At 40.8% G+C, this 15,194-nt stretch overlaps 1 protein-coding gene across 32 annotated transcripts in view; it reads right to left on the reverse strand.

Annotated features, from left to right (window-relative positions):
- LOC135124490 (microtubule-actin cross-linking factor 1) overlaps positions 1-15,194 on the reverse strand; it is a 158,559-nt gene that overhangs the window by 33,181 nt on the left and 110,184 nt on the right. For 26 of the 32 annotated variants that reach the window (XM_064049570.1, XM_064049564.1, XM_064049565.1 and 23 more), the window contains 9 exons: positions 9,207-9,486; positions 7,793-8,706; positions 7,374-7,742; positions 6,876-7,120; positions 6,590-6,818; positions 6,096-6,540; positions 4,486-5,282; positions 4,356-4,439; positions 3,297-3,521 (listed from right to left, as the gene is read on the reverse strand). In XM_064049570.1, the coding sequence (XP_063905640.1) occupies positions 3,297-3,521; positions 4,356-4,439; positions 4,486-5,282; positions 6,096-6,540; positions 6,590-6,818; positions 6,876-7,120; positions 7,374-7,742; positions 7,793-8,706; positions 9,207-9,486 (3,588 nt within the window). Of the gene's footprint in view, positions 1-3,296; positions 3,522-4,355; positions 4,440-4,485; positions 5,283-6,095; positions 6,541-6,589; positions 6,819-6,875; positions 7,121-7,373; positions 7,743-7,792; positions 8,707-9,206; positions 9,487-12,751; positions 13,278-15,194 lie in introns of those variants that run through there. The other 6 variants (XM_064049592.1, XM_064049591.1, XM_064049590.1 and 3 more) reach the window with 3 other exon arrangements.

The following is a 15,194-nucleotide window of genomic DNA, read 5'->3' on the forward strand; positions in this document are numbered from 1 at the left end:
CACTGCTGTCACACAATTCCACCGATTAGATAATAGAAGTGTCGGTCAAGGTTTTAGGTCTTGGTACTTCTAATTCGCGACGAATGGTTCGGAATTGGAATTAATTCCCAATGCAAATAGACGTCGTAGTAAACAGTTACGACGGGCGTTATAGTCAGCTTTTAACAACTCCAACGCGGCTGTGTTTGTAAACATTTCAAAAAATGTCAAGGTGAGTTTTCGTTGAATTGATCAGGTGAAGATGAGATAATCGAACAAAATATGTGCGTAATTAGAAGAATTCTGGTCGACGTTGATTAAATTCCATAAATCATGGAGATTAGATAATCTCGAAATCGGTTACATCTGATTTATATACTTTGTTTTTGTGTCAAATTCAAATAGGTGTTTCAAGGTTTCTTATGGTTTTTTCGGTCAAATTTGGTGTGGATTTCGAATTTATATATTCTTTGTAGTACGTGAAGCGTTAAATTAGCAGCGGATGGTGTGAACCTTGAATTTATGAGATTACGAAAAAAAGAATGACGAATTTTGGAAACTAGTTCATATCTAAATTTAAAATAGACAAATTGTGCTCGAAATAGTAGTTTCTCCGACGGATTTTTTTGGCGCTTCTATCGGTGACAGGAGCGCCATCTCTTGGCGTTACAGATAAATTTTAGCAACTATTAACATATACAATTTCTTTACCGGTGAGTATGATTTTTGAAAGATATTATTGGAAAAGGAACTATTGTTTTTGTGTTAAAAATAAACAGACAGACAGACAGACAAACAGACGGAAACGGGAGACTACTTTTTTCGTACTGTAGGGGTCATGAAACATCGAGAAAACATAAATGTGGCACTTCAACAAATTTTTAATAGTATTTTATAAATATCACTTTTCACAAATTTTGAAAAACTAAAGAAATTACTGTTTTTACTATTTCAGTGCTTCTCCCACTCAGAAAATTTCCTACTTCCTTCTCTGAAGAAATGGCTGAAAAGCGAAATTTTTCCACAGCTCTTGGAATAATATTGGGGACAAGTGTAAAATATGACTCCGTCACAAATATATACACAATTTTCTTTCATTGAAGAAGAATATAAAAAATTACTTTGATGAGCCAAAGGCGGGCAGAACTAGGACATACTTTGGTCACGCGGTTTAATAACTTTGAAAAACCAGTTTCAGTACTTTGTTCAATAATTAATAATTTTCTCACTGAGCAAAAAATGAGTTTTTCAAATATTGTGTTGATGAAGAAAATCTGAAATGTTTCTTACACGTACTTAAATGGTGCAGTTTTCGACCAAAAAATCTACTGTTATATCCGCCGTCTACAAACTTCTCGACAAGTTTTTCCAGTTTTTATTTCCAGACCGTAAGCTAAGGACATGTTGTAGCAGGTTCATGTTTTCTCGACGTTCATGATCCTTAGTATACCAAAAAAATAGATCTACCGTTTCCGTTCGTCCGTCTGTCTGTGTCAATTTTTCTTAGACAGATAATCTTCAGAACTACAGGACCAACTGTTGTAAAATTTTACATGTATGTTACGAATACATATCGCTAAACAAAATTTGGCTAATCATCCCCATCAACAATTTGATGACGTGCCTTCGCTGTTTTTTTTATTAAATGCCATTTTAAATTTGATAACAAACATATTTCTATATGTGATTTATGAATCCGCCTTTATTTTTTTTACCCTAAGCATCAAAATTATCGCAAAAAACCCAAACTGTATAACAACATTTTACAATGTCTTTAATTTTTTTTTTTTTTTCACTGATACTGCTCATAGAGGCTATCACAAATAAAATGTCCCAAAATCAAATTTTATAATTTTTCAAAAAAGCGTGATTTGTGGACTATAATTCAGCGACGACGAAAGTTCTGCCGAAAGAAACTTCTACGATTTTTTGTAATAGATTCTGTGAATGGTAAATTGTAACTATTCTGAATCTTGCTCAAAATTTTACTTCCAATATACATACTGAAACCATAAAAGCGAAACACGATTTTTAAGATTGTACAATTTTTTTATATTGTTTACGATCAAATTAAACTTGTTACTAAAAACTTTATCATGAATATAAAAGATAACCAAATACACGACATGTCATCGCAAATAGGGTAAGTAAATATATGAAATAAAAAAACCATTACTTTCAAACCATACAAAAACGTTATCAATATTTCTCAATTTTACGATATTCCCCCTATAATGTGTACTCAAAACACGATAACCCACATAAAAATTCAAAGTTTATATTATACTCTGGCGGATATTACAAAACAAACAACATTCATCTCAAATAAAGGGAAGTTCACGATACGCAAAAAGTTGTGACGTCAGAAAGGCACTTAGCATATGGTACATGGTCAATCAATATGCTATATTATCACCAATTATCTTCTTACATTCATCTTTTCAGGATACGTCGATAATTGAAAAGAATATTCACACGATTTTGATTAAAAATCTATTTACCCAGAAATGTCAATTGACCTTAATACCATGCACGGTTTCCTTCACATTTATACAGCCAGACTGAAAATAAAATCATCTCAATAAAAATTAACGTTGTATTTTTGAACCAGTTCAAACAACAGATTAATACAAACTTTTCGCTTTGTTTCACGACTACAAACTGCGACGCTGAAAAATGCGACATCAATTTAAACAGCTTTAATATTATAATACATTTACAAGTTAAAATTTGACGCATCACATCAACGGTAAAATTATTAAAGCCGCGAGAACAGCCATTATTTTTTAATGCGTTTAAAAAATTGTAAGCACACTTAACAGGCTATAAAATCATAGATAATTTTAAAACCACACTTGGCGTCTAAAAATAAAAACTTTATTTAACTGTTATGAAATTGTTTCTCGCAGTTAAAACAGCAAATGAGCAAATGCTGTCAATGCAAACCATAATTCTGACGGTGGCCACTAAAAGTACGCACCGAACTATCTAAAGTAAGTGACATCAGTTGCATAAGTGCAAGCTCTATCGACAAGACAGGAAGATTAATTGGACGTTTATTGCCTTCATTATCAGCTGACATGTAAACACTTAACGCATCTATTAATGCGAAAACTTTCTTTTTGCTCATTTCTGAAAGATACTACTATTTGCACAACAAATTAACGGATTATGTACATACAAGGTAGCGAAATGATCGCAATTTCCACGCAACAGTGAAACTGTTCCAATTCTTTCATAATAACCAAACTAAACGCTCTTCAACGTATCATTAAATTCGGCTTTTACAGCACATTAACTTATAGTTTTGTACTCACCAACGTTACGATGTCCCCTGGAGACCTCGCCGCGATCTCCTGCAGCCGCCCATACAACGCATCAATCAGGTACTGGTACCTAGCGTTCAGGTCGTCCAACTCTTTGGCGACGACGTCTGCACCGCTCGGCCCGCTGTCCTTGCTCCTGAAGGCCGCATTCGCGTCCAGCGACGGCTGCGACTCCAGAAGCGCCTCCCTGAACCTCTGCAGCCCCTTGCTCCAGATCTAGTGTTAGGGTTAGAGGTTAGGGGTCAGTTGTTAGTCCAGTCAGTGCTTTAGTTGACATTACATGAAGCTGTGACTAATGTGAACGTGTGACTGAAATGTGTATGTGAGAGACATAATCACCAGAATCAAAGATTCAAACTCTACGATAACAGTAGCGGGTGCTAGAAAAAATAAGTGACAAAGAAAGGATTTCTGAATACTGGAACAAATGGTTTAAACGTACAAATAATAAAATAATAATAATAATAATCATAATAACGGCCAGTGATTATGTCGACGAGTGTCGGTTCTGGTAGTGTAAATCAATCTTCGTAACATTTAAACAAAGAGGAGATAAAATTAAGCGAGATTTTGAGGTTATAATGGGCGCCACTTTGGATGTGAGTGGCGTCGCGGTTGTTATAACCTCGGCAGTATAGAAGAGGGGTTTAAGGGGCATACTCGTGTCTTCTATTTTGGGGTTCCGACACAACGTAGGCGCCACAAACCCGTAAAACGTATGTAAAGAAAAGCAGTGACAGTGGAAACATTGAGATCTGAGTTGGAAAAAAGTTTGTACAAGATTTAGCCCACCTTCCACCCATGAAGTAGTCAGATTTTAAAAAGAAACATTTAATAGTATTAAAACTTAGTACGTTAATCGAAACGAGAATTTTATTACGGATCGGTTAAAACTCGACGAGAAGATCCACCGGTTCCCTTTTTCCAATTTCTACTGCAAAAACAATTAGCAAGAAAATTGGGACACATTCAAACGACCTCTCACACGATAACCTAACCTATACCTAACATGGTCACTTTTATGGTAAATGACATGGTCGGAAATTTTACCTTCCCCTCTCGGATGAACCTGCCTCCATTGACGTTCACTTGTTCGATGACGGGGGCGCGTTCGTAGACGCTATTCAACAAATTCTGAAACCAGAAGTTAGCCACATTTCACTCAAAAATCCAAACGTACCCTTGTGGCTTCCAGATGTTCCTTAGCTCTATCTTTAATCGGTTGCAAGTTCTCTAACTTTCCGTACTGTTCGTCCAACCACGAGTCCTCACTCTCCTTAGGCTTCTTGTAGTTCTTCAAGAGGTTGTACGCTTGCTCGCAACCGCGCAACCTATCAGCCAACTGCGAACACACGTTGCTCCACCTGCTGTTCAACTTCTGGATTTCTTTCTCTAGTCGCTCAACATCCGTGTGAGGACCGCGCTGGTTAGGTCTCGACTTCTCCGTCAACCTCCTCGTGTTATCAAAATCGTCGTTCAGCTGGTCCATCGCGATCTGCTGCTGACCCACCGCCGATTGCAACTTCAAAAGGTCATCATGGACACCTTCCAGCCCCTTCTCCGTGCTTGGCAACTCGTTAAACAAGGCCAGCTTGCTCTCGAACTCGGAAATCACCAAAGTAGAGTCTTCCATGCCATTCAAGACGATTTCTATGCACTTGAGGCGCTCGATGTAGAGGCTGCTCGTGTTCCAGATGTACTTCCACTTGTCGAGGACCTTTTCCAGGTCCTTTTTGTGTTGAGGGGTCTTCAGGGTTATGCTTCGGAAGGTGTCTTTCACCTGTTCGATCTCGGGTTCCAGGTTTTGGAGCCGCGATTCGAATTCTTTGTGTTCGAGGACCAGGTGCTGAAGCGTGTCGATGTCTCTGGGTAAGTGAGCTATGACGCGCTTGTTTATGATGCGCTCGGCTTCGTCCAAAGCTTGTTGGAGAGAGGAAACCTGCTGGTTGAAGATGCGGGTTTGGTTTTTGCTTTCCTCTGAAAAGGGACAACAAGAAATTATTGAAATGTGACCTATTTTAAGCTCTGAAACTGGTTGGCAAACGCTTCCAACGCTGCAATTTGCCAAAAGAATAACAGTACCTATTATTGTTTTGATTTGGTTTCTAGGATGCACGCTAAACCACGCGAAATATTTAATTTAAGTAGATAAATAAACACAATGATTTAAAAATAAGTAACTTATTAAGATGTTACACCATGTGTGCAATAATAACAAAAACTTACTTGACACACAGTTTTGATAATATTTACATTTACAAAAATTAAAATTTTCAAGCCAAAATTATTCATCTTTGATCACCTAGATCAGATATTATTACCTATTATATCAAAACAAAAGATCAGATCTAAAAATAATTTTCAATATAATCGTGCGTTTAAAAATAGTAATTATCAAACTCTTTCAGTTTACTGGAAAATGAAAAATGAACAACTGTCTACTTCTCATACGGTTGATGATCAATATGATCACTTTATACAAATAATCTTGAATTATTATAATTAAATTTTCCCATCATTATGTATCCCGGCACGGTTGGATGGATGAGGAGTTATCACGTGTAAAACAGATGGTCGTTTTTGGTAGAGTGCTGTTCCACGAATCTAACATTTGAAACTATGCAGAATGAATATAAAATCTTTTATTGGAAGAGAAAAAACATTTTAGTGATCATTTAATTATGAAACATGCCACGTTATAATGCTGGTTTTGGTACACCGTGCATCCTTTTCGGAAGTCCTCAAGGACAGTTATTTGTCTATCTAAAATAATTCCTGCAGAAAACTCACCTTCCGCTCGGGCCCTCTTCTCGAATTCGTCGAAAAGTCGGTTAACTTCGTCCATTTCGCGTTTCAGTCGTCGCAGCTGGGGATCGGACGGATCCCCTTCGGCCATGATCTTATCAGCGTCTTCGTTCAGCGCCCTCCTGATGGCATTGCGCTGTTCGGCCCCTATGGCAATGAACTGGGGCAGGTCCCACCCCTTCACCACCTTGATGGTGGCGAAGATCATGTTCTGCCTCAATCGCAGCTGTTTTTTCTGCCATAGAGCGATCGACCTGTCGTATTGGCGTCGTAGGCGCTCAGCACCGTCGATGGCGTCCTTGTCTGGGGGCGGGATGACGAAACAGACGCCTGGAACTTGGGCTTCGATACCCTTTTCGTTGTGCACGCGCCACTTGATGCGGCCGGAATTGTCCGTCAAGGTGCATTCCTTGTTTTTCTCTATCACAAACTGGAAGGCTTCGTCAGAAAAAATTGTGGTTGAAAACAACTATACCTACATTGTTTTGTTTGTAATTGCAGATGGAGACGACGGTGAGTGCTCGAGTCACCGGCTGTCGCCTCTGCTTCAACGGAACGATTTCCTGGGACCTAGCGATCAGGGTTTGGACTTGGTCCCCGAAGGAGTTGAGTTCGTCTTTGAGAGTCTGCATGCCTTGGAGGAGTTTCTCACCGACGTCCAAGCTGAAGTCACCTTGACTGAACTCGGTATTCATAACGTCGTCTTTCCTAAACAACCAAAGTAAGTGATTAATATTAGTATTGAAATTTCAGCCGCGAACTTACTCTTTGAGCCACTCTTCGGCCGTTTGCACGTCCTTGAAGAACTGCTGATACGTGCGGGTGTTCTGGAGATGGGTTTCGAGGCAATGGGTGAGCTGGAGAAGCCACGCCCACTGTCCCTGCATGGCCGCGATGTGAGCCTCGATCGCCTTAGTCGCTGGGTGGTTTTGTTGTTGGGTGAGGAACTCGCCGCGCTCCTGGATACCGTTGAATTGGTCCTCGCGCTTCTCGAGTTTATTCATCAAACTCTACAACAAAAACCGATTTGAGCGTTCTTACAGCACGGAAACGCGAACTAGGTTACCTCGTAGCCCGATCCGTAATTTTGCTGCGGTTTTGAATGAAAACAAATGATTAGTGAATGAAAATGTAGGGGGTGGAGAAGGTCGTATAACGGTTCGGATGCGCAAATTATCAATCACTTCCCGACAAACAGGTTTCGTTAAGAAAAAAAGCAAACTCATCAAGAGACAGTTAATGGCACTCTAATTACGTAATTACCTCGTAGTATTTCTCCACGGAATTCACGTTCATCTTCACATCGCTCCAATCTCTCGTCACTTCGACTTCCTCTTTTTCGTTCAACCACTGCAGCTCGGCGGTCGCGGATTGGATAAAGTCGTACAGAGTGTCCAAGTCGGTCATTCTATTCGTCGAGAAGGACAGCAAGTCGGCGTAGACCTTCTGCAGCTGACCCAAATGCTGATTGTAGAGAGCTAATTCTTCCCCGCTGAAGTATTGACGGGCTTTAACGCAAACTTCCACCTTGGAGTGGTACTGGTCGATGTGCTTGTGTTCGTTCTGGTGGAAATTGCGCTCGGCTTGAACCGACTGAAGATCGTTTCCATAATCGGCCTTCTTCAGTTGTTTCTGCAAGCCAACCCCTCAACAAAATCCTCTCACACTCACTCCATACTTACCAATTTACTCTTGCACCACTCGATGTGCTCCTGCAAGGACCGGAAGTGCGGGTTCGTCTCCACGTTCCTCGTTTCTTGAACCGTCCTAATGTGCTTCGTGACCGTCCGCTCCTCCACCGGGAAACTAAGGTTGGACAGCGGTCCCACGATCTTGTTGTGCAACAGCCGCCTCAAATGGACCCACCTCTCGTGCAAATTCTTCACTCTTTTGTCCAATTCGCTGGCTTGCGGGTACCGCCCGTTCCTCAAAGTGCTAACATCTCCAGTCAGCCCTTGAATGCTGGCTTCCGCGTTGGCCAAATCTTGGTCCAACTGATCCGCGATCTTTTTAGCTTCGAGGGGATGCATTCGCTCGATCCTCCTCGACTCGTTCCCTATCGTACGCTCGATTGTGTCCAATCCAGCGTCGGTCTGTTTGATTTCGCGGTGGACCTTCTCGGCTAACCTCTGCAGCTTTTCCAGCCGCTTGATCTCGTCTTGTATATGCCGGTCGCGCTCCTGGTACGCGCCCATGAGCCTCTGCCAATTTCTTTCGATATTGTCGATGTGGAGTTCGGGCTCCACGTCCACTTCGCCGATCTGCTTGAAGTACTTCTCCAGGTCGCGGAACAGCTGGGTGAGGTAATTCTTGTCCCTCTGTCTTGGTGGAATCTCGTCTGTACGGAATCTTGAGAGTTCCGTGGCGATCTTTTTCATCTCGATGAGCGTGTTGGGGAATGAGCGGTCTTGCATCAAGCTGTACTTCTCGCGTATCCAGATGTGGAGCGAGGAGGCCAGCTCGCGGTATTCATAGACGCGTTGTTGGGCACCCGAGTCGTATAAGGGGTGGATGGCGGGTGGCTCGGGGAAGACCTCGTGCAAAGAGGAGATGTACGTAATGAGTGACTTCTCATCGGGTTCATGAGTGTCAACATCTGGAAAGGCAAAAAAGTTACGAATTTGTGTAAGGATATTATATTCACTATATCATTAATATGTCCTGATTGTCCAAAACTTTTGTCACACATAGCAAGATGAGTTAAAAAAAAATAAATAGAGTGGGTTCTACAGAAAAGGACTGATTCGTTTGATAGTGTCAAAGTATCATCTTGAAGATACTGTGTCTACCATTGGTTCTGGCTTGATCTTACGGTATGCTTTATCAATCTGCTTAGATTTTCAATCCAGAATGGGTGCGGAATGCGACAGGAATTCGCATTCAACCAAGCGGTCAAGGTCCCATGCAAATGCATTTTCCGAGAAGACCACAACCGCTTAATTAAAAGTCTAATTACAGTACTTTGTTCTTGTTTCGGTGCCTGAGAACAAATCTACAGAACTAACGACCGAACACAATGATGTCATCTCAGGTGGGTACAACCCTGACACCGCTTTCACCCGAGGTAAAAAATTTTCACGTTCCGCAAACATGTACCTTCTGGATCCAGCAGTCTGGTGACTCCGTATTCTCTTTCGGCGATGTAGAAGGCCGTTTCCATGCGCTCGCTGGCTCTTTGCGTTTTGACGGTGCGCCAGTCGATCAAATCGGGTCTGTTTCGGTGGATGATGGCGCTGAAGGCAAGTCCATCTCTCCAGGACTTGGTGAAGTCCTGGACGTGGACTCCTGGGTACTTGTGGGTGGTGCGTTTCGCCCATCGGAGGAGGTAGTCCTTGGCGGAAACGTTAGGTTCTTGGCCCACCACGATGTCAGAGATCTGAAACGACGGAAAATTCACGTCAGGTGTGTCTAAATGAACGCTATGATTCAAGTGATTCAAGAGGAAGTCGTTCAGTTTCCTGGCGGCTCGACATAGAACGCAGAGGAAAAGGCTGGATTTTTTTTGTAGAGACTTAGGCAAATCATAATTTGCATGCAATTATGGTGTGAATGGTGCGAAATGCACACCGTAGGAGTTCTGGAGGCTGGATATGTAAATTTCGTAAACTAATTACCGCTGCATTCTTGCCTGACCACAGCTTCCTAACAGTACTCTAGACCGTCGTCTAAAAATGCGTGATGTCATACCTATTTTTTTCCTAATAACATCATTCACGATTAATTTACAACCCAAATCGCGTAATAATGAAGAATAATAGCAGGAAACCCCGCGATCATTCAAATTTTTATTGCTTCAACCTTATGTTCTGATTTCGATTTTAATTGGTATTCCGGTGTCTATTTTTACAGAGCGGAAAATTGACGGGAGAACGTCAAAGGCGTGTCTCTGCGGATGTGCCTAATGGTGTTAGAATTAAAAAAAAAAACATCTGGTTGTTTCATGTACACACCTACTCTTAATTGGAGGTAATTGTGATATGAAGCGCACCCGACTTAAGTATTTAAATGTGGCTTAATAACAGCCTATTAGTCAGTGCTTCGGGTAAAACGAACAGCACGCCATGCTTAATAATGTTTAAGGAAGCAACGAACTCAAGGATGTGTGGCGGAAAATTAATTGTTTGGCAGTGACCGATAAGGAGCGTTTGTTTTGCATAATTTGTGTTTTGGAAAGCAAATTTAAATATTTGGCTGAGTTTAACACAGAAACGATTTCGAGGAAAAGATTGGTTTCGGTGCAGAGCACACTAATTCATATACAATGACAATGGTGCAGTGGTGCAGTTGTTCGTAATTAAGTACACAGTCAGTTAGGTGTCTACAATAATCGAGGAAACAACCTTGGTGGAAATGAGTCGCGACTAAACAGATTGTCCTAAGTGTTGGGACGTGTAGTTTAATAAACACTAATTAAACGATAATGTATAACAAGTTCATAAATATTCTTCCAATGTTCTACATTTTATGGGTATTCTCCATTGTGGCTGGATTTATTGTCGTTAGTTAAGCTGCCTGTACCCTTGAGCTTTCCAGCGGAAATTTATTCAACACGATTTTGAACTTAGACACCACTGAATCATGTAGCGCAAGGCACTTTCGTCGTATGTCACACATTTTAAGAAAAATTGGCCTCAACATTTGCTAGTAATTCCCTTCGAACCAACATCCCGTTCATGCCAAAGCATATTTTTGCTCAGTTGCTCTGATTTTTGACGAATAACTTGAGAAAACTTATTTATTTGAACCCCCCATTAGTGTCACGACGTAAACGGCGATCCCTTTGAGTACTTTTCTATTCTATTCATTTATTTAGTTTTTATCAAAAAGTTATAACTTATATTCTCTTGGGAGCGTTAACTGCACTCTTTTTCTCAAAAGACCATTAAACCCCTTAATACCCACTCGAGACGCCTGCACTCTTAAACAAACACTCCGAGTGCATCGAGTGTTCGATCTAAGCTCATCGTGTTAAGCATTCTCAAGAACCCAGTTAAACCCATTAAATGCATTAATCACATTTTTCGAGCTTGTCAAGCGAAGTCTGCGATTAATTTAAACGAGATTTATGGATGCAAATTTTGGAAGCGGTCCACATTTAGATCTACTATAACGATATACCGGGTCTTCCCGTTATGAATGTTGATGAGCAACTTTTAATCCGAAAAAACGGAATCCGAAATTCCGTTTATTTTGATTTGTTGGTGACAGGAGCGACTGTGTTTTGTAACGTTTAAATAAACATTGCCAGATCAAAACAAATGTTTATTTTTACGGTGACATAGCTGAATAAATAGTGAGGTAAAAATAAACGCACATCATTAAGTTTGATTCGAGGTATTCAACGCTTTAAATAAACAAAGGTCGTTGGTGTTTTGTTATCACTTCCTCCATGAACCAATCATTATTATTAGCGAAAATAACTTATAATGCAAGAATTAGCTGGACCGGTTTGAGAATACAATATTCGTTTAAATATGCAAACCTCCATCCACTCTCTAGAAAACTCGGGCCTTGCACACATCAAGTTCTTGACCAGCCAATAAATCAAAGCGTGGGTTCTAAACAAGTATTAGTCCCAATATGGAGATGTAACGTTTGATTAGGCGTGTCTATGGATGTCAATGTCGATTCATGCAAATAATAATGTTATTATTCCGACATTACCCACTAGAGGTTTTAAAAGCCAAGAGAGCAAAAACTTTCACGTTTAGACACACCTCTTCAGCGTGTAAAATCGCGAATGAATCGTTTACGTAACGATGAAATTGCATCCGCCGCTACTAAAATTTAACCTGGATTTAGCGAATGAACCTTCTCTGCCGTTATGCAACGAAGAGTCCAGTCTTACCACATTTCCTGCGGTTCGCGAGCAATATAGGTGAGCAGGTTGGGATATGGGTGAGATCATGCGTTGGGAGTCGGTCGAGAGGTGATTTGAATGGGAAATGAGGCGCGAAGTGTCCCTGCTGCATTAATATTAAACAGTTGCTGCATACATAAAACAATCGATTTTTTAACAAAAAGAATCAAGTGAAACACAAAATTGGTTTGTTGCAAAAGGTGCTTATGGTCACGGCACCAACTACTCAAAATTCGTTACGACAAGAAGAATTTTACCTCTTTTAATTTAAATCTTGTCCACGAACACATAAATAAAAATGAACTACAGGAACTTTGACTCAAAATTTAATGTTAACTTTTTATGTCAAAAAACCGCAAAATGTTAAACTGCATTAAAAGGTGAACGATCTATTTTTGAGTACAATTGTATTATATGGTGACTGAAACATTTGGAATATAATTGTAGTTGCTTCATATTCATGTAGATTTACTAATTTTTTTTTGTCATTAATAATTAACAACATGAAAATAGTTCCTTTTAAATCGTAGTCACGGCACCAACTCCACGTCAAAATCGACCAATAAACCGCAAACTCCAGCACCGAAAACAGCAATGACGTCATAATCGTCACTGCGACCCCTCGCCCTCCACCGGAACCCGTTACATCTCAATCTTCAAATTCACGAAAAATCCGCCAAAAAAATCGGCGTTACGTCACGCCTCCGTAAATATTGACGATGTCATAAACAATTAAAACCGCAAACAAGAATGTATCCTCGCATCAAATATAGTACCCAACCTTGACTCGTTTCGGTTGTACGGTTTCCGTAGCTCTAGCCACATCCTCCCTGCTCTGGATGCTCCTTGTGGCGGCCCTTCGGGTCAAATCCTCCGCTGTGCTCTTCTCCTCGCCGCGCGTCAAAGTGGTCACTTTTCTCACTATCCTGGTGGTTATTCTGCGAGTGCCATCCTCAGCTCTTCTACTGGTCTTGGTGGACTCGATCGAGCTCCCCAGGACCTCGGTGGACAGCCGCTTCTTCGTGTACACGGCCTGGAGATTATCAATCTCCGCTTGGTCTGAGAAATGGGTGACTATGGGCGGGCCCAGGACCCTCGAGGACGAATCCTGCGACGCCCCATGGACGAAAAGCCGCTTGGAGGTGGTGCTCTTGTTGCTATCCTTAACGAATCGGTACATAGACATGGTGCATCTTCAGGAACGGCAGCAGGAGTGGATTTGTCTCACAGGATTGAAGCTTTTTTGAAAATTTTTGCCTTCGCACTCGCGCACTACCGCGGCTATGTTGACATTTGCAGCAGCCAGGTGTTACGTCAGGTGAACGTCGGTGAATACTGACGGATCGCAGTTAGCCTTGCTCGTGAAGCGTTGCAACGTGTGTTGGTGGGTACAGGGCCGTACGCGGGCGGTTGGGGCCCCTCTACTGCACATTTTCCGACTTGATCGACTTGTTTACTTATTTGGTTGGCAGTATAGTGGAAAAATGTGCGAGTGGAATTTACGCAAGAAAGAGTGATAATTTGTGCGTCGTGCCAGCTCTCCTTTTAGAAATTTCCATCAACTTGATTGTACGAGTGGTACTAATACTCAAGACACCTTCCATCGGTAACTCCCGCCGGAAATACGAGCAACGGACCGGAAATAATCCGGTGCGCACGATAAAATAAAGCACGTCCGGCGTACCAAGGCGAATATGTTTTGGGTACCACATGCAATAAATCGTTCTGATTTCAGCCGGTGGTACTTGAACGAAACAACTGATAATTTCAGATGATGAGGAAACGCTTTGTCGACCATCTGTGACCGTCTGCAAGGTGCAACTCGGTGATCTATTGTTGTAGACACTTGTTGCAAGATGTGAGCACAAATTGTTGCAGGTACCGTATTATTCCAGGCTTGCGTCACTAGATGTAATCGGGCCAGGTCATTTTTTACTTTCTTAATTAGACGGAAGCTGGAGAAGGGGTTCGAAGACGATTGTTGATAACATGGGGTGTTTTGAAATACTTTCTTTCACTGATAATTAATTAATAGCTTTGAATTTGTTTCGTTTATTTATTTCTTGCTTTACTTTTGCTATAAATAGCAAGTGGTCACGTCGGCATCCGTTCCTCGATATAAGTCCTCACATCCGCTAGACTCACAAACTCTCTACCATTCTCTATTCATCATTATTGCTATTTTCTTGTTATTATTTCTCGCGTTTTTATGAAATTGTCTTCAGTTTCTTTCTTATCCCTCTGTAGAGGTGTTTTTTCTAATTCTTACCGTCACTCATCCCATACTTACACTGAGTAATCATCCCCGTCAAAAACTTGATAATCATCTCAATATTTTGCCACTTAAACCCTACATCTACACCCTTTTATTAGTTGAATTAAACGAGAAAGTGTTCGTTAAACTCGAAAGGCTTGTTCGATTTATGCAACCTACATCTCGCTTTTGTCAATCATTCGTTTTAGCACGAGTGAGATTATTCTGATTGGTAACCTTTCAATTGGAAATTAGCTTTGTCAGTCCAGAGTTGGTCTGTAACGACCAATCAAGTCTGCACATTGTTAGCTGGCCGAGCCAGTATTGTTCTGGTCTTTTGTGCACGCTCTAAAAGCGACTACTAACCTTATTTGTTTGTTGAAATTAATAATTAAGTTGTCAATGCGTCGATTACCTCGATTGTTTTGTGGCCAGTGGCTGACAGCAACTGGAATTTTTATTGTGCGCTCAAGAAAAAAAAAACAAATAGAACTCTAAATCGAAATAATAATAAAAAAATTTCATGTATAACAATAAAGTCGTAGACAAAACTTGGGGACAAAGAAAGCTCACTTGCGTCAAAATTTTCCGGAGATTCGTATATTAATGTCAGACGTGAGGTTAGCCACAATTCAATGTGGTAAAAATTAGGTGAACAACTTAATGTCATTTATACGTTAGGTGATGTTCAAATGCACATTATATCTGTAACTTGTGTTCGATTTTAACACTTACGTAGTGGCTAGAGCTTCAAAATTTTGACAAATTAAGTATAGACTATTGCTGCGAATTAACTTTGCCCATACTCATCACGGGGTATCAAAAATATTGAAATCTTCTTTCTAAAGAATAATTTGGTTCATATTCAGATAAAGTATCGTAACCTGTGGTATATACCAGGTTTTTCTAGAGACATGAAACCGATTTGTATGTTCTGGTTATGTGTTTGATATAAAATGAACACCATTTG

This window comes from Zophobas morio, unplaced genomic scaffold (genome assembly GCF_036711695.1).
Source record: "Zophobas morio isolate AGI-343-1 ecotype UQ-CSIRO unplaced genomic scaffold, CSIRO_AGI_Zmor_V1 ptg000007l, whole genome shotgun sequence".
NCBI classification, from domain to species: Eukaryota; Metazoa; Arthropoda; class Insecta; order Coleoptera; family Tenebrionidae; genus Zophobas; species Zophobas morio.